The sequence below is a fragment of the Notothenia rossii genome (genome assembly GCF_949606895.1).
Source record: "Notothenia rossii genome assembly, chromosome: 12".
In the NCBI taxonomy this organism is placed as follows: domain Eukaryota; kingdom Metazoa; phylum Chordata; class Actinopteri; order Perciformes; family Nototheniidae; genus Notothenia; species Notothenia rossii.
The window spans coordinates 8,618,767-8,637,361 of NC_136911.1; the positions used below are offsets into that span (position 1 = coordinate 8,618,767).

Below are 18,595 nucleotides of genomic sequence, written 5' to 3' on the forward strand. Positions count from 1 at the left end.
CATGGGATCTACTATAACATAAAACATAATCATATAATAGGCCTCTCTGTCATCAAATATGCACGCTGAGCAAACGTCTAGTCTTTCAATTGCAAAGTCGCCTCGCTCATGAGAGTGAAATGATTGCTGTTCTTGTGAGTAAACTGTGTTGTAAATGCATCACAGGCAGTAAAAATGTAATGTTTTAATTGTGTTATTAAAAAAGAATCAAAAACGCTTAAGTGCTTAGAACATAATTAGCTGTATGTTCCTCTCTGCTGAGAAAATGAGCTGATACTGGCTCTTGTACACTGGAGGCAGGATTAGTTTTAGTGTGGCAATTAGTAATATGGTTCTCATGAGAGAAGAGCAGCGCGGTAGTACCATGACTGGCCAGCAGAGGGGGAGCAACTTTAATGAGGGCTGAACACAATACCATGTGTGTCAGGGTCCAGGATCAGCTTGTTAATCTGCAGAATTTGTACATTTATAGTGAGATTTACACACAATGTCAAAGCAATGGGGAAAGTCTGCACTAACAGTGACACTGTTTAAGAGAAGTCTGGTGAATTATTTCATTGGGACTGCTCAAAAAGCCATATGCTCAGTAAAACAAAGAGGAAGAAATTAGGATTATTGTACAAATTAAATTACAAAAATGTTTACAACACTCAATTTTGGAATTACCAGGTAACAAGTAACACATTGTGTAAAGGACACAATATTTACGTCCGTCAGAACATGAAAATGTATTTATTTTTAAGCCACAGGGTAACCTAACTGATAGCAGCTGGAGAATTTTGTATTTATCTAAACTGAAATAAAATACTCAAATGACATGTTGTGCCTTAATTGCTTGAATAACAATCTTCAGTCCTGACTCGCGAAAAAACATCTTGTTCTTTTAAACGAAGTTGTTATTTAGCTTGGTCTACTGAAGGCCATACTGGATGTTCTTTGTACAACTACAGTACAGAAAACAGCGTTTAAAATATATATTTTTTTAATATAAAGTCTTTTTTATAAATGGTTGTTTGTAAACTTAAATAAGAAGGTGAAGAAGTATGTTACAGACCTGTAAAAAACACAAATATAATCCCCAGAGACACAAATCTGCATGCAGGGTTTGGTGAGAGACCATGTAACAATTTTACAGGCACAGGTCTCCAGTCATACAAGTATAAAAACAAACACATCGGATCCCGGGGCAAATATTCCTACATAAATATCATTAAAACACAAAACAGAACATGCATGTGTCGCTTTATGAAAGTGTTAAACTTCCTAGAGTACAAACGGCTGTCTATAGTGCGAGGGAGAGGGGGGGGGGGGGGGGGGGGGAATAACTCCTCCTAAAATAAAACAGATATTTAACTTGGCTCATGGCAAGTTTCAGCGTCTGATGGTAATGATATTATAAAATGACTACTGGATAAAACCCCATAAATAACTGTGCTGTGTGGTTTCCAGACAGATAGAAAGCTGGGACATGTTGGTTATTGCAGTGGTGCATGTTGTTGAAGCATGAACACACACACACACACACACACACACACACACACACACACACACACACACACACACACACACACACACACACACACACACACACACACACACACACACACACACACACACACACACACACACACACACACACACACACACACACACACACACACACACACACACACACACACACACACACACACACACGCGCACGCACGCACCTAAAGCTGACGCCACAACGCTGAAAAGTAAGGAATATGCAAAAACCAGTGAGGTTTTTATATATCTGAGTTTCCCTCTTTCCAATCATTTACAATTTTTTTTTTGTTCCTCTCTGGAATGGAGTGGGAATTTCCTTTATATCCTATTTTGCTAAGCTAAAAATATCAAGCAGTGTTTTCTATAAAAGTGAACGATCTTATTCAAGCCGCAGAACACAAATCTGTTAGTCATATCAAGAAATTCTATACTGAATAAAAATATGTGATGTAGACTGTTATTACACATTGAAATAACATTAACTGAATTATTTTGAAAGAGCATTTAAGGTCTTTTTACTGTTAAATAGAAGCAAAAAAAACGGATTCCTGTCAAAATAAAGTCAACACAGTCTGTTTTAATATAATCTGTCTGAATGATAATGTCCAGATAAATAGATAATGGGAGAGAGCTACGGTAAAATGTGAAGTCAACTGGCTCAGTGGCGTTTCTATACTCTTTTCTTTCCATGTTTTGACACTTTAATATTCACCATATGCCCTGTCAGACCTATCACAGGCGCGCTTCATTTTTATGCTTCTGCGGTGTGGGCAAACAGTGCGTACAGCTGCTGCCGTTAGACAGCTCTTTCCCCCTGTGCATCGACTCACACGTGCAACCAAACGGGCCTGTGTCAGAAACCACGAATCCATGAGATGAGCCAACCACTTCAAGAAGCATCTTCCTTCAAAAGTGCTGCTTCAAATATATATATTTCATCTGACATCCCTATATTTTTTTGATATGAATCAGGCAAAACAGACAGGTGGGATTGGAAAATTACCTTTTTCGTGATACTAAGTTTTCCTGCACTTCCACGATTTAATGTCTATTTTCCACGCGGTTTTTGACATTTGAATACCGACTCAGGACAGCATCAACATTCTTGAACAGATGACAGGAAAGGAGCATTGACTTTATTATTTCCTGCTAGTTAAAGCCGGCCTTAGCCTGCAGGAGTACAGCTCTCTGTACAAATCGCTATTTTAGGATTTGAAATCCCTCTCGGAGTGAGGAGACGGTAGTGTGCCAGGTAACATACCTTGAGGTACTTCACCAGTTTCTGGATCTGCCAATATTCAGAAGGCAGGTCTGTGTTACTCTCCTGACGGCGCTCCGGCTGCTCCTCCTCCTCCTCACTCTCAGATGAACTCTCACTGAAAGCGTCCAATGGCATTGATCCTGCTGGGGTCTTACTGAACAAAGAAAAAAACAGTACACATTCAGATAACAACGTACAAAAGTGCGGGATAGTGTAACCAGACAATACAATAGCCAGACAAAGGGATGGAATATCTCTTTTCCGGCTTCATAAATGGATAAAACAGCACGGTCATCCCACACAAGGAGACACATTAAGGAATTTGAAATACAAGTGTCAAGTTTGAACTTCCTCAGAATCTAAGCAGCAGGAGAATAAGGATTGGATTAATGTCAGGGGAGGGCTGGAGTCGTCATCATCATATACAGAGGGAAGACTCCTGCAAGGCTATTGATGCAAACAGAAATGCAGATGGCTTTTTGAAGTTGCTCCGGTCACTTGGATAACTTCATCATGAAAATGGGGCACAGCGGAGCAATGAAATTTGGTACATATTCAAATGGAGGAACGGTTCCCATGTACGTACAAATGGCATTTCCAGGGGAGCAGATTGGAGGGAGCGTTTTCCAGGAAGCAACATGATAAACAGCGAACCTTCAAGAAGCTGCCACGCCTACGCACGCCCCCGGTGCGTGGACATTCAGGAATGATTGAATGCACCCTGGGGAGATCATAGCATGTACAGTACACTACCTGATGAGCAATAATGCTATCAGTGAACAGTGGCGAGTGACAATTTATGATGCTAGCAGTCTATATGCATTGGCAAAGAGCTGAGGAGGTCTAGCTGCCAAGAAACAGAGGAAGAAAAAGCCTTTATTTGATACTTCACATTCAGTTCAGGTTACTTTATTTATTTCATTTGCATAAAAAGGAAATGTTTCAGTGCACCGGCATGAAATACAACAATCATATACAATATGCAAAACCTATCAATATGCATTTTAAAGTCTAAAACTGACTAAAAGGTGGCAGTCATAATACAAGTGCTAAGCGGATTATTCTTCAACTGGCACCGACTTAAAGGGGCAATACTAAATTGTAAAAATACTCTGGTACTAATAAAAGTCCTGCATTAAAAATTCTAAAGTACAAATGTATCGACATCAACATATACTTAAGTACGAAAAGTAAAAGTACTTGTTATGAGTAATGACCCTTTTCAGAATCATAGGCATTCAATAATTGATTATGATTGTTGATGCATTTATGTGTCAATCGCAGCTGGGAAAAGTGGAGCTAATTGTCTACGTCTGGACATTTTAACCTAGAATGAAATGTCATTGTTTATTTATTAGTTGATTTATATGTTGTATAAGCCAATAATCTGCATCTGTAAGGTAACTTAAGCTGTCAGATATATGTAGTGGAGTAGAAGCAAATAGTGGCATACATTGATTGTTTAGTAACTCAGAAATGTGCTCAAAGTGAGACAGAGAGATCGAAATACTGTTTCCCACAATCTCGAATATAAAAACAAATGAATATAGAATATAAAAATATGTGTGCAAATATGTATGTATATACACAGTCACAGACACATTTGTACACGTGCACCTAAATAAAAACACAACAATCAATATATACAAAATAACAGTCACTTCAATATTTTGAGAATGTGCATTAGTGCAGATTGTCCATCGAACGTGCATTATTGCAATATTGTCCATAGCATCGTAAAAAGTGTCTGGTGCCGGGTTTGAGTGTCTGAGTGTGTGGGGGAGTTATAGTCCAGTGGGGTAGGGAGGAGAGGGGGGAGAGGGGGGAGGGAGGGGATTAAATGTACATTATTACATTCCCCTAATGAATGTACAAATGTCCCCACAAAAAGGATTTAGCTTTCAGTTTCCCAAACCTTGTATACAGTAGATTACTCCTCCTACAGAAAAATAGGTATTTCCTCTGGATTGTATAAATACCTGTTTTTGGACACTTACATTTTCTGGGATGACAGGCGCCCAGGTAAAGAGGACGCAGAGAACTCTGCTTTCATCTTTCCTTTGGCTCCTGCTCCCCGCTTTCTCTTCTGTATTCCATCACACTTCTCCTCTCCAGAGCTCTTACTGCGTTTCTTTTCCTCCGCTTCACTGTAATGATGTGAAATAAGAGTCATTACGCCTGCTTCTATTTTGAAAATGGTTATTTTTCTAACATAATCATTATTTAACAATTCGAGACAAGGGTTCAGCGGGCATTTCTTTTTCTGAGATGCTTTTATCTTTAGCCAGTTTCTCCTCAAGTGGGTATAGTTATCACAAGGTACAGCTGCAACAGCTCAGCCCTCACGAGATCTATTTATCAATCAAAGACCATATGTGACAGATCTTTGGGGGATTTGCTTTTCCCAACATTTCTGCCTGTAATTGGGCAGAAAGGGTTTCCACGCTGTGAACGTATCCATTAACTCAGATATTTGTGTAATCGGGAATATTTTCAGTTGCCTTCAAATTATAAAATCATATAACCGTGCTGGCAGAAAAACGTGACGAGGTTTGGCATCGCTGTCATGTAAAGCTCCAACAGGAGGGATCCCTGCTACACAGTGTGTGTTTTAGGATACATCTTCATGAGGAATTATTACGTACCCACATGGAGACGTGAGGCCGAGATTCCTCCATCTCGGACATGGTTCATATTTCTTTTCGCCGCCTGTCTTGTACAGCGATTGCCTCGCGTTCTCATTCACATTCTTTTCCCGTTGCTCGTAAGAACTCTGGGATTGGCCTTGTTCCTCCGCGTCAACCGGTTCCACATGCTGCACCTTTTGAGTTGATGGAGGTTCTTGCACTGCAAAATCCTGTTGGTGAGGGGGAAACAAGACAAAGACAGGAGAGAGAGGTAAAGACGGCTTTTTAATATGTGGCCAAATTGGAGAAATTAGACAATTTACTGAAACATATTTTCCATCTGACACGATGCCTCTCTCTTCATTATTTGAGACACGTTACATAACACTGTCTGACAAAGTGTTCCCAGAAAAGTCATGTTAAACTACAGAACAGTATCAATGACACGTGAAAAACATAAAATTACCATAAACCCGCTCTCGACAGAATAACAATTCAGTCTTTATTGAGGCATAGGGGTAGAATAACACGTTCCCCATGCTTTACACAGAAGAGGTTCCCCCTCTGTTAATTGGCTGAACAATATCAAAACGTTTATTGTTTCTGTACATTCCTCCACCTAAAGCCTTGCAGCTTGGCACAGACAGAGTAACGCCTTTGTGTCACTGTTATTCAGTTATGACTTTCTTTCTTTTGAAGGCTTTTATATCAAACTTTTACAACCTATACACGAATGCCAATGAGACACATATGAATGGTTTGCAGGCAGGAGAATGTTTTAATCACAGACACCTGCTCTGCAGAAACAGCTCACACTGTCATTGGTTGTTAGGGGCTCAACATGTTTTAAAGGCAAGGGGGAAATAATTAAGATGTATTCCGAGGGATTGTGTTCGAGCTGGAGCCAATCGCTTTTCCAAAGACTTGTTTTTCATAAAACACAAAGTGACCCGCTATTGGAAACATACAAGTCAATTCAGCCAACCACAGAGCCACAGTCTGACTTTATTAGGCCAACCAACCTTCCTTAATTCTATTATATGTGAAATGGAGAAAGACCATGCGCTTACACAGAGGGAAACACTCCACATTTCTTGACATGTCATAGTAAAAAAAGTCCCATTACAGGTGCCTTTATTCATCTGAGAACACTAGAAGTCTGGAGACTAATGCTGTGTTAATCAGCCCTGACGCCTGCAAACATTTTTATACTAGGTGACATTCAATCATTAGCAGTTTTTTTGTATCCCTTAATTTCACTGCTAAAGCGTCCAACTATTTACATGTGTTTGGCGGAGAGTTGCGTCTAATCACTTGATCCATACGGATGGAAAATCAGCGGGGCAGCAAATCTGAAGCCATCGGCCATATAACATCTGTCACATTCTCTACTGACTCATTGTGACAGTCTTAATTAATTTCAGGATGTTCAAAATGAATAACAAATCTTACAAACCAGGGAGGTTTTGCTCTTCAGCGAGCGTCGTGTGCATGCAAATACATCGCATGTCCAATTTCCAATCACTGTGATGTCAAAATGAATCCACAACAGGGAGCAGAGGGGGCAGGCCAGCTTCCTCCCCGTGTTGCAGTCTCCTCTGGCTGCCTCTGCTCTTTTGATTGAGGCTGTCTGATCTAATAGAAGTACTCAAAAAGACCTGCTTCCTCACTTTGGAAAGATGTGTTTGGAGATTAGGTGTTGTTATCTTTGGCGTTCGCCTTCCAAGTGTGTTGCAATCAGGGAAGCGAGACAGAGATATGCGAGATCGTGTTTCTGACAGACTGCCGTAGCTCTATCAAATAAAAACTGGAAGATATCATGACTGCAATTACTTAATTTCTGACATGGGATGCATATTGCGCCATTGGATTGCTGTCGTCGGCAATCAACCGAAGGAGTTTCAAAGCAGTTTTCAAGTTGACCCCATCACATGATTGGCATGAAGTTGAGGAAGAGAAAAATATATTGTGAAACAAAAGTAACCGGACAATGCAAGGCTGATATCAAAGGGGGTAAAGAATCCAGAAGAGAGAAACCGTGACGATGATTTGTGCCCCCACAAACTGGTTCACAGCAAAGTTTACTGCGGCTGTCCATCACTTTTAGATTGTTCAGACTCAAAGCATCACTCTTCACACAGGACTCGTAAAACATAAAAGCCTGAATGTCTTTTTTTACACGCCTCGGCCTGGCACTACACATTGGTTTATTAAAGTCTCTACTAACCCCATTCCAGCTCGCAATATGGACGGTCCAATATCTACTCCACGTATATATAATGAAAACTTTGTAAACTATGGAATATAATCAGGGGTGCACATAAGTGGTACGCAGGTAAGCATGCGCGGCAACAATCTGAAATGCGTACCGTCACTTGTGTCACAAAGCGCATTTGCGTACCGACCATAGGTACCGACGTACTCCAGAAGGCGGTTAGATCACCGGACGACAGAGGGCTGACAGGACTGCTGTTAACATCGGTCTGTAGAGCAGCACTGCGCTAAAACAGCTGATGTGCTCTGTGGTCACGAAGCTCTGCACTCCACTACCCCCCCCCCCCCACCCCCCCCCGTTGACGTTCGCGATACAGAGGGCTTCATGGGAACTTTGAGGGGAGCCAGAAGTTGGAGTACCAAACACTGACTCCAGGTACTCATCTGAGTACCTCACTGAGAAAAGTTGTGTGCGCCCCTGAATATAATCTAAGAATAGCTTTCATTTAACTAGGCTGTGTCCAAAATGATTCCCTCCATTATTTATTCATTTACTTCCTATTTTCTAGTCACTCAATTGTGAGCGGTTCAATTGCGGTTTCAGACATTTTTGAATCTTCACCTTTTGCCTCTTCAATGTACTAGTCTCTCACAATGGTTATGTTCTAATCAATAGAATAAGGAGCATAGCATTGTGAAACTGTTAGCAAAAAGTAGTAGTACATGCCATGGTTGGGGTTACACTACTTCTTCTTTCCATATGGTGCATACATGTCACACTCAAATAACAAATAAAAATAAAATAGTGCACAGTAAACATAATCTAATCTATAGTCTAATGGTGTACAACCACGAAGCAGTGTTTAAAGCTTACTGTTGATGTTTAACCTCTTAGACGCCTGTTAGCATTTTAACATTCTGTTATCAATGTAGAGGTGATGTTGATGTGAATGCTACCAAAGTCATTACGCTGTGCAATCCATGCAAAAGTTGTGCCTATTTTTCAGTCTTGACCAATGTGGTAGACCAACCACCATGTACAGATCTACGTATAAGCAGTATGCTAGCATGGCTGATTTTAAACATTTCACATTAATGATTGTTTAAAGACAACTTACCTCCCACTTTATTTGACTGGGATGACATAAGAGCAAACAATACAATTATGTATGGTAAAGATACAAGATCAATACAAAGTCTGCAGTGGGCAGTAGGTGGTCTGTAAAGCATGGATGATGCCATATTTTCCAACAAACATCAGTGTGAGATATTTTTAAATGATTAACAGATTTCTGGACGCAGCTGGGATCTATTATTGAGGCGATTTGTTATGTCGTCAAATTACCGAAGCAGGAAATAGCACTACTGAATAAATCAAGCGTATTTCTATGTCTGGAAATGTGTCTGTCTGTCTATGTGTGTGTGTATGTGTATGTGTATGTGTATGTGTATGTGTATGTGTGTGTGTGTGTGTGTGTGTGTGTGTGTGTGTGTGTGTGTGTGTGTGTGTGTGTGTGTGTGTGTGTGTGTGTGTGTGTGTGTGTGTGTGTGTGTGTGTGTGTGTGTGTGTGTGTGTGTGTGTGTGTGTGTGTGTGTGTGTGTGTGTGTGTATGTGTATGTGTGTGTGTGTGTGTTTGTGTGTGTGTGTGTGTGTGTGTGTGTGTGTGTGTGTGTGTGTAAGATGGGGCTGTGCTGTTTGGATGTTGGAGGTTTTTAGAAATGTTTCAACACAGTGACAACCAGACACTAGCTCACTAGAGTTGAGCAGCACAGACACTGATTACACAATCCTAACTGTGTTTATGCATGTGAGTCACACAGTATCAGGGATCAAATCAGAGGTTAGAAAAAAGGACCTTGTTATGGAACAAAGAGCCATTTCATCACCCACACATCCACACTTTGTGAGATAAAATCCAAGGTTAGAAAGAGGAGGTCCTACTGTGTGGATGAATGATAATTACATCTGCTATATCCCACTGTACCTGCGTGTTTATGTTCTCAGCTAAATGTGGAGATCTGCTCTTCAGAAGAGTGCGCAGGTCTCTGTACACATCACTTGTTCGCTCGTAGCCACTTTCCTCCCCCTCCTGTTTTATGCCCTGTGAAAACAAAGTGTAAAAACAGCTTCATTAATTCTAAAAACCACAATTATAATGTGACCCACATGTCAGCCTGAATAGCCGGGGTTAGAAAGCTCAGAGTATCTCCAGGCGGCCTCAAAGAGGAAGTGTAAAACCATGTAAAACCGCTAAATTAGGTTTCAGACACTAGTGCTCTTTGAGGTTTCATTTGCATCAATGTCGACCGTTGGGTGTTTTAAGATTGTAGTTTTTCACCTCGGTCGAACCGTTTCCAGGTGAAGAAACAGACGCAGGAAACCGAGGGCTTGTCAGCAATGTGAGTGGAAGAGTGAAAGGTGCTGCAGCATGCAAAATCTTCTCTTAGGATTAATGGCAAACACATTCAGAGTATCCTGGACTTGAAAGTATTTTGAGCTCTCTATGTAATGGTACACTGAGGGGGGGGGGGCACTGAAAAGCCAGGGTTTGACCTCGATTTTAGGTTTATTTATGAACATGATTGAAATCAAAAGAGATATTTTAGTTATTTTGTTGTTGTAACAATGTAAACAAACCTTTTTCTTCAGACTTTATTGGATATTGGAGATCTGCTATTAATGAGTGCACATGCCCTAAAGCTGTTGGATGCACTATACCAGTATGTGCTTTTATTGCTGGGCGTGGTTATTTTGTAGACCACTGATCTTTGTTTAAATACCCCTTCCAGCTGGAACAATGTACAGAGGGACTTACAAATGTCAGAAGTGATTATTCTTGGTAACTCAAGTCAGATTTAATGGATCTGGAAAATAAAACTCTTGGTCCAAGCCTTCAGTCGAGGAGGTATTGTTTTTCATTTTATTGATCTGTTTCTGTAAACTCAGAACTGTTTATGTATCTGAAACGCATCTTGTATGTACTCCTCTGCAGGATCAAACAGTTGACTCTTTTTATGTTGTAGATGTATTGCTATAGAACCATCTTTGTATTACTTTATTAATATTATTCAGGCCTGAAAACATGGGCAGTTTGAGTATGGTATGTTTAAGTCAAATAATGTCAGCTGCTACAAATTCAGTTTTTTTTATTTTTAGGTGGGCTTTTTCCCATTTTGGATCACAGATCATAGATTGGATGTTTCTTGGAAAGAATACGCCACACTTTTACAGTTGTGTGGCTCCTTCTGCCCTCTCTTATAGGTTATATTAGGGCTGCTCAATTAATCATATTTTAATCGCAATTACGATTATGGCTGGCAACGATTACGAAAACGACGTAATCGAAATTAAACGATTATTTTTATTATTATTTATTTTTTCTTGTCCAATACATTTATGTTTTCAAAGTAAATGGATAATCGTTTTTTATAATCGTGATATCAATTATTGACCCAAATAATCGAGATTATGATTTTTGCCATAATCAAGCAGCCCTAGGTTGTATGTCCCATTGGTTTCCTGCTTTCCTTTGAATATATGCTGGAAATGTGTAAGTGGTATATGCAGCGTTGGAAAGCAACTAAGTACATTTAAAGTACTTTACTTGAGTACTTAATTCAATGCTACAATTCTTATACTTCATTACATTTAAAAGGGAAATAATGTAATTTGACTACACTACATTCATTAAACATCTTTTCAGAACTTTTAACTAAATGCAACTCTTAATAGATTCTTCCAGCTCTGGGTGTATGCATTAAGATCTGTAATGTATTGTTGAGATGTTTCGACTTTACTACCAACTGATTGATCTGTGATGTTGCTTTAAGATTGCTATTGTAACAGTTGCTGAGGAGGAGGATAAACAAAGTAACACAATGTAGTTATTTGATTCAACAGCACGACTAAAGGAACTTGGAATCAATCTTTACCAAATCACTGGAACACTTGCTGAGGTGAATTTACTGCCACTTTACTGACTGTGCAATGATAAATTGGCCTATCGAAAAGTATTTTCCAGTCTGCTCCTTTAACATTTCCTCACACAGAAAAAGGAAATAACATTGCATTGACCTTCAGCAGCACACAGTGCTTTATCTTCCTAGTCTTACCCCATTAATAAAAACTCCCGCAGTGCTGCAGGTGACGCAGAGGGTCTCAGTGTCACACGGCTCGATCACTAGGTAACACATCTCGCCATGAACCTGTCTCCAAGGAGGGGCACGGCAGCCATTTGAAAATATATAATCTGAAGAGGAAAGGGGAGGAACGTTGCATAAATCTTGCCAAAAACGTATTATATTAACAGTATACAGGAAAACTGCAGAGGTCCTAGACATGAGCCCTGGGTAACTCTATCCTTTCAATTGCAATATAAATCAACCACTAAAAGGAGGCCCTATGTGATGCTAGTATATTTTAAGGCCGTTTGCAGTATTTCTTTATACAGTGTCAATCCAACATGAGAAATGAGTACTGCTTTAACCGCCTGGTGTGCACTTGCTTTATAAGGCCATGATAAGTGCACTGCGTTGACTAACGACTTGGTCAACTGGAATCTGACAGATATAATAGCTTCCATGTCTGTTGTGGTGGCAAATGCAGACTTTTTTATGCGTTGGAATATCCAGCTTTAGTGTTAATAGCAATTGCTCTCCTTGCAAGTCAGTGAAATGTGGAGATAATTCAAACCTGATGTGTATCGAATGGACTTCAACACCCTTTTTTCCCCTTCAATGCTTGAATGTTTCAGTGAATCCACTTCATTCTTTACTGCGGTGGGGTCAAGCCTGATTTTTCTGTAATGAAAATGTAGAAAAACAAAACAAACATCTAATTCCTCTCATTCATTCATGGTTCCCTTTTCTAAACCTGCTGCCTATTCCAATCATAAACAACAGCATGTCGCAGTAGGACTGGTTAGGTCGGAGTGAAAGAGGATAGGCGTGGAGGATGGATAGATAATCAGAGAGATTTCTGAGACAGCTGGAGATAAAAGACGCACATACCCGGCTATCTCTTCGAGGCACTTGCTGAGGAGCTTGTTATCCAGATTTTGGAGCAACAGGAACAGCTTGACCTTGACCTCCGAGTCCTTGCCCTGATCTTTCACTTTGTCTACCAGACTTAGCACGTCAGTATCGGTGTCTTCTCCCTGCAGGATGCTGGCAACACTGGAACCAAGAATCTTAACCAAGGGGTATCTATTTTCTGAAGGAAAAAAAAGATATTAACTTCTACACATCTTTAGATTCAGAGCCTGATTGCAGTGGCATGGACGATATGAGTTGGAATCATTTGGATCCAACAATGAGGCAGCCCTTGTATGTACTTTTCTATTAGGGCACCCGTACTGTGGTGCACACGACGATATTGGGCTTGAGAAATCAGTTTCATCTTTTAAATGCATATTTTGATGAAAACCATGATGGTCATGTTTTATTGTGCTTTTATTAAGTCCATTCTGTCTTTTTCTAACTCTCTCAGTGAGTTTATCAAGTGGTCTAGCAGACTGATTGGTGAGTCACAGCGAAACCTCGAGACCCTGTACCTCAGAAAGCTACAGCAGTTATCCAGCTTTATGTTAAATGATGACTCCCACCCTCTACACACGGAGCGGAGGTTAGTAGTCCAAATGTGTAAAACAAAATGGTATAAAATAACCTAAACCAGACTTTTATGTGAATCCCTCTCTATGTACTTTTAAGTTTTGTCAAATCTTTATCTCTTCTTAATTGTATCTGTATTCATTGCTGTGGTTAGTTGTATCTGTTTTTACTCCTGTTTCAACGTTTGTAATGTTACTGCCTTGGGTTTTAATGTATGTAGCGCACTTAATTACCAAGCATTATTAGATGATCTTAAACAAAAAACAATGAAGTCTGTAGGTTATGAAGCTATGCTGGTGCCTAGACTCCTTAAGATGCTAATTAGATTCAAATATCACCCTGCAGTCATCATGCTTACCTTCTAGACATGCTTGAACCTCTTCCACCTTCTTATCTTCTGCCAGATGAACGAGTTTAGAGAGCTGGCTGAAGCTGCGTACAGAAACAGTAGGAGGGGAGAGCTGCAACAATGGAAGCCCTTCACTGTCTCTCTCATTGGACTTTACGTCTGAGTCACTGCATGGAAAAGAAACCAAAAACAGTACTTCAGTTTTATCCCTCTTATGACTTTTCTTGTATTAGATTATAAAAGCCAACACACTTAAGGAAGATCAGAGTCTGTATTTTTGTTTCTCTACTTCTCCCCTTCCAAGATACAAAGCTAAACACACGCTAGACCAGAACTTCTGAAGAAATAAAATGGAATGTACTCAGTCTAACTGAAGCTGAATAACAAATTAATTATAGCCTATACTGCTTTGAGTAAAGCCAAGGTAAAATACATTTGGACACCATGGTGACAGCATATCCTGCACAGACACGTAATACTGAAAACACCGGCCAACCAGCTGCCTGCCTCATGATTAGACCAACCTGATGTCATAGTCTGTTTTGAAATCAGATGCCACTAAAGTGGTACTCCACTGGAGAGGTTCTTGAAACACATGCAAGGCCTCCTGTGGGTGTTGGGAGCCGAACTGCTCAGCAAAGCTCAGGATTTCCTTCAACAAGGACTCATTCATTGGCGTGGACTCAAGTTTGCCAGTACCAGAGCTGGCCGGGGTCCACTGGGCTGCCCTCGTCAGTGATAGCCCCATAGCAGCGGCTGGGATATTCTGAAACTGAAAAAATAAAAACAACACTATTTTAAACAGTGTGTCACTTTACTCAAACTCATTATTTATCATCTGTTGGCTTTGGGGCTCATGAGGAAAAATTGAGAGGTCATGCTTTATTTCTGAGACTACTTTGATATTAGATTGTTTGATTTTTTAAGTGTAATGATTAGCTATTTCTTCTTTGCTTTATATAATAGTTAATTGAATAAAGAGTTTGGATTCTTAACTGACCTGTTAACAGTTAGTTTAGGCTTAAGATTATTGTTAATCGTTTGAAACTATTTTCCAACAGTTCATAGCCATCATGACTCATTTAAAAAATATGTTCAGATTAAATTATAGTGAAAGTAATTGTTCATATGTATTTTTGCCGTTCATTCAAAACGTGAAAATACATTGAAAAGCTAACTAACATTTCAGCTAACGTTCTAAAAAAAAGGCACGTTGAGTTTATGGTGTTAAATAACGTCTACAATTATGGTTTTCTGAATATTATTTACCTTTATGAAATATATTTAAGCAGTAGGGAATAAGAATACTTGCTCACGTGCTTACATGGTAGTTGTCAAGCTCTTCCTTTTTACAACAATGTCGAAGTTTAAGTACCAACGTTTAATATGCTAACTTAGTTTAAGCGTTAGTGTAGTGCCGTTAGCAAAGCTAATACACATCCTTTAGATTACTCTCGACTAACTACAACCACTTTGCGCTATTCCTTGTTAATAAAAAACACATATTACAAGTTTTAACCATGACTTGCTACTTCTAGTCATGTAAACTTACCGTGTAATTCAAGGTTTTTGTCTATTTCTAAAGTTCTATCGTAAGTTTGGTATCAACCGTGTCCATGGAAACCACACACGCCTCTCCCAGCAATATCCGACCCTTTTGGTTGCTATGATACGACCAAATACAACGGAACGCGAGTTGGTTCAAAAATGACTAAACTCAAACTTTTAATAATCTCTTTTAGTGTATTGAAACATTACCATTACTATATTGTTCTATGTTGTTTGGAATACAAAAATAAGATTAAGGAAAATATATATAAAGAATACAAATAAAACTGAAATATAATTATTTATATTTATGTGTACAGAGCAGATGCAAACTACCTGTGTGTGAACTGTAACTGTAGAAATGCAAGTGTTGTGACTTGCATGGTCAGAGTCTGCGAAATGTCTAGGAAAATGCTGTCATAATAATAATATCCCTGTATGCTTTCCCTTTTGAGTGTCCACATGACCGCATATTTGAGAGCCTATTTCCCCTCTCACTACTGGTTTGGCAGTGTCCTGCGGACAAACATTGGCAAGTGAAAACAGTCTATTTGGGTGGATACTCTCTGTTTAGACTCGGCAAACAGGTTCACTCAGTTTAAGGTAGATACACCAATCCAAACGAGTATGTTAAGCCTTATTTTGGACATGGAAATGTTCAAATTTAAGTGGAAAAGCCACTGATAAAGACATTGTACTTTTGGATGTGTAAAAGCAACACCAATTGTAGCATATATTTTTTTACAGAATAGTAATTAAAGTGGATGAGGACAGTCACTGAACATGGTGGCTTGAAAAGAAAATTATTTGCAAATATGGCAAATGAAGAGCTCTAAAAAATCCTACTTTATACTCTTTTTTCTGTTCAAACTCACTCAAAAGTGACAGAAACATAAAAATGTCTTCAGGCCCCACACCATGGTAGGAAACATTCTCCTTATAAATGCAGACGACTTTTAGTGTAATGTGATTAACCCCTTTACTCTAAAAGCACAAACGTATGCCGCCTTGTCTGTCACACAGTCTGCCAGCAGCACAGACCTTTCCCTTTTAGCCTGGCGCGATGGCGGCACAGCAGGTGGAACTACTTTCTTATGAAACCGTTTTGGGTAATTTGGAGTGAGCTTGCATGTAAATCAATCACCAAGAATCCCGCAGGGGTAGGAGAAGTAGTAGCTCATCAGTAGTATCAAGAGAGATCTGTCTGGATGTTGTTCTTAAAAGATTAGATTTATGTTTGCCTCCCCCTCCAGGTATTTGATTTGGAACCAACTGTCTGTATTAAGTGCTGGAGTGGGGGGGCTATGGAGCTCAGACAGTGCTGATAAAGTTTGTGCGTTTGAGCTTTCCTTCTAGTAAAAAGCAATGCAAAGACGGATGGAAGAGGAGAAAAAATGGGAAGGAAAGCAGGATAAACAGAGTCTTAATACATCTAACCCTGGGCCTCATTAGCGAGCCTAATTGCTGTTCGTTTAAGGATTAAATGAAACGCTCTCCCCAGCCTGGGCCCTTTACAAAGTAAAACAAATATGCTGTGAGCCCAGAAGCACCTGCTCCCTCTTAGATGTTCTTCCACTAAAACTTAATACAGCATAATAAACACGAGTGCTTTTTCACCAATGCCTGAGTTCAGTCGCTGATTGAACTGCATGGAAACGCGCTGACGACACACACAGAAAGGTACAGCGGCCGACCTCCATACACATGGACATCATGATTGCATCCGCTCGCAGTGTGTGCAACTTCCACACTACTCAATTAACACTCACATTTAACATACACAAAAGCTGTGCGTGAGTAACAAGAGTGATGATGAGGAGGTGCGCTGACTACTGTTCCTGTTCCTGGTTTAAAGGGAGCTTGTGAGCGTATCTCCTGTATTTTTTCCCCCATGCATTCACATCCTCCAGGGATGTTTATTCAGGCTTCGTGTCAAAACCAGTTCAGTGTGGCTCATGGCTGTGCGGTTAAAAGCAGTAAAGGACATTGTGTGACACTGGCCATTGTAATGAGCACCGGTGAGATGTGTCGCTCTAACCCACCGGGTTCTAAAATAGAAACAGTTAAAGGGACTCTAACAAGACGCCGTGACCACATCGTCCCGTTGTAAAAAAGCTCCAGAAACCCGCCTGTCATTTCCCATAATCCCCTGTGTTTTTAGGCACGCAAAAGAAGTGCTTTCAAATGAGATTCAGCACGGGTGAATCGTGATGGACAAGAAGCTTGTCGTGTAAATTTCTTTTAAGGAAAAGTTTATGACTCACTTTTGTTACTTTCGTATAGTTGACTCTGGGTAATTGCTAAAAAAAGATCTTTTGATGAGATCATTCGCCAGTTATATGTAATTGCCTGGTTCATTGACTGTTTAAACAGGCACTAGCACGAGAGACACATTGAAACACAAGAGTGATAATGGAACCAAAGAAAACTAATCATAATTATTTCTTATACACACACAGCCGGGATAATATCTACATATTAACCCATCATTGAGGCATGTCACTCATCTAAATAAAGGTATTTGGTAGGTATAGCAAGGTTCAAGTTGTCTTCAAAGTTTGGATGCAACATGACATTTTATCAAAATCTTTTCTAAATGAGTCCCAGCAAACAAAACCCGATACCGTTGTGAATATGATTTTGCAACAATATCACTGCTGGAGCTTCTTGGACATAAACCTGCAATTGTGGTTTTTAAATAATGTGCACGGTAAGTATTTCAAGTGGCGATCGCTTAGTGCCAGTGCTTTCTTTGGAGTGGATGGACTCTTGTCAAAAATAGAAATAATTCAAGATTCATGTCCATAGGGCTTCTGGGCAAAACCAATGACAACATCTACATGACTTAAAACACACTTTGTTTATGTTGGTTGCACTTCTGAAAGCCGACACTTGGCTCATCTTTGGAAATCATTGAGGCGCTTTACAAGCGCTTTTAAGGATTTCCAGAAAAGCTGAATGAGCACATGTGGCCGTAAAACATATCTTAGAGAAAGTCATCATAAACTTGAATATTCTCAGCACCCCTGACTGGGAACCGATGGACTGTCCACTCCAAGTAGGGAATGAGTCCTTACCCCAAGTGAAGGAGTTCAAGTATCTCGGGGTCTTGTTCTCGAGTGAGGGAACAATGGAGCGTGAGATGGGTCGGAGAATCGGAGCAGCGGGAGCGGTACTGCAGTCTCTTTACCGCACCGTTGTGACGAAAAGGGAGCTGAGCCAGAAGGCAAAGCTCTCTGTCTACCGGGCCATTTTCGTTCCTACCCTCACCTATGGTCATGAAGGATGGGTCATGACCGAAAGAACGAGATCGCGGGTACAAGCGGCCGAGATGGGTTTTCTCCGCAGGGTGGCTGGTGTCTCCCTTAGGGATAAGGTGAGAAGTTCGGTCATCCGGGAGGGACTCGGAGTTGAACCGCTCCTCCTTCGCGTCGAAAGGAGCCAGTTGAGGTGGTTCGG

The 18,595-nt window shown here is 40.2% G+C and overlaps 1 protein-coding gene across 3 annotated transcripts in view; it reads right to left on the minus strand.

The window, feature by feature from the left end:
• Positions 1 to 15,256, minus strand: part of odad2 (outer dynein arm docking complex subunit 2) — a 41,298-nt gene extending 26,042 nt beyond the window's left edge. For all 3 annotated transcript variants that reach the window (XR_013804324.1, XM_079661115.1, XM_079661114.1), the window contains exons 1-10: positions 15,141 to 15,256; positions 14,113 to 14,360; positions 13,598 to 13,755; positions 12,640 to 12,841; positions 12,323 to 12,429; positions 11,743 to 11,879; positions 9,615 to 9,731; positions 5,434 to 5,645; positions 4,786 to 4,935; positions 2,789 to 2,942 (exon numbers count right to left, since the gene is read on the minus strand). Coding sequence is in view for 2 of the 3 variants with exons in the window: in XM_079661115.1 (XP_079517241.1) it covers positions 2,789 to 2,942; positions 4,786 to 4,935; positions 5,434 to 5,645; positions 9,615 to 9,731; positions 11,743 to 11,879; positions 12,323 to 12,429; positions 12,640 to 12,841; positions 13,598 to 13,755; positions 14,113 to 14,336 (1,461 nt within the window). In the remaining variant the exon portion in view is untranslated. The remainder of the gene's footprint in view (positions 1 to 2,788; positions 2,943 to 4,785; positions 4,936 to 5,433; positions 5,646 to 9,614; positions 9,732 to 11,742; positions 11,880 to 12,322; positions 12,430 to 12,639; positions 12,842 to 13,597; positions 13,756 to 14,112; positions 14,361 to 15,140) is intronic.
• Positions 15,257 to 18,595: the final 3,339 nt, after the last annotated feature.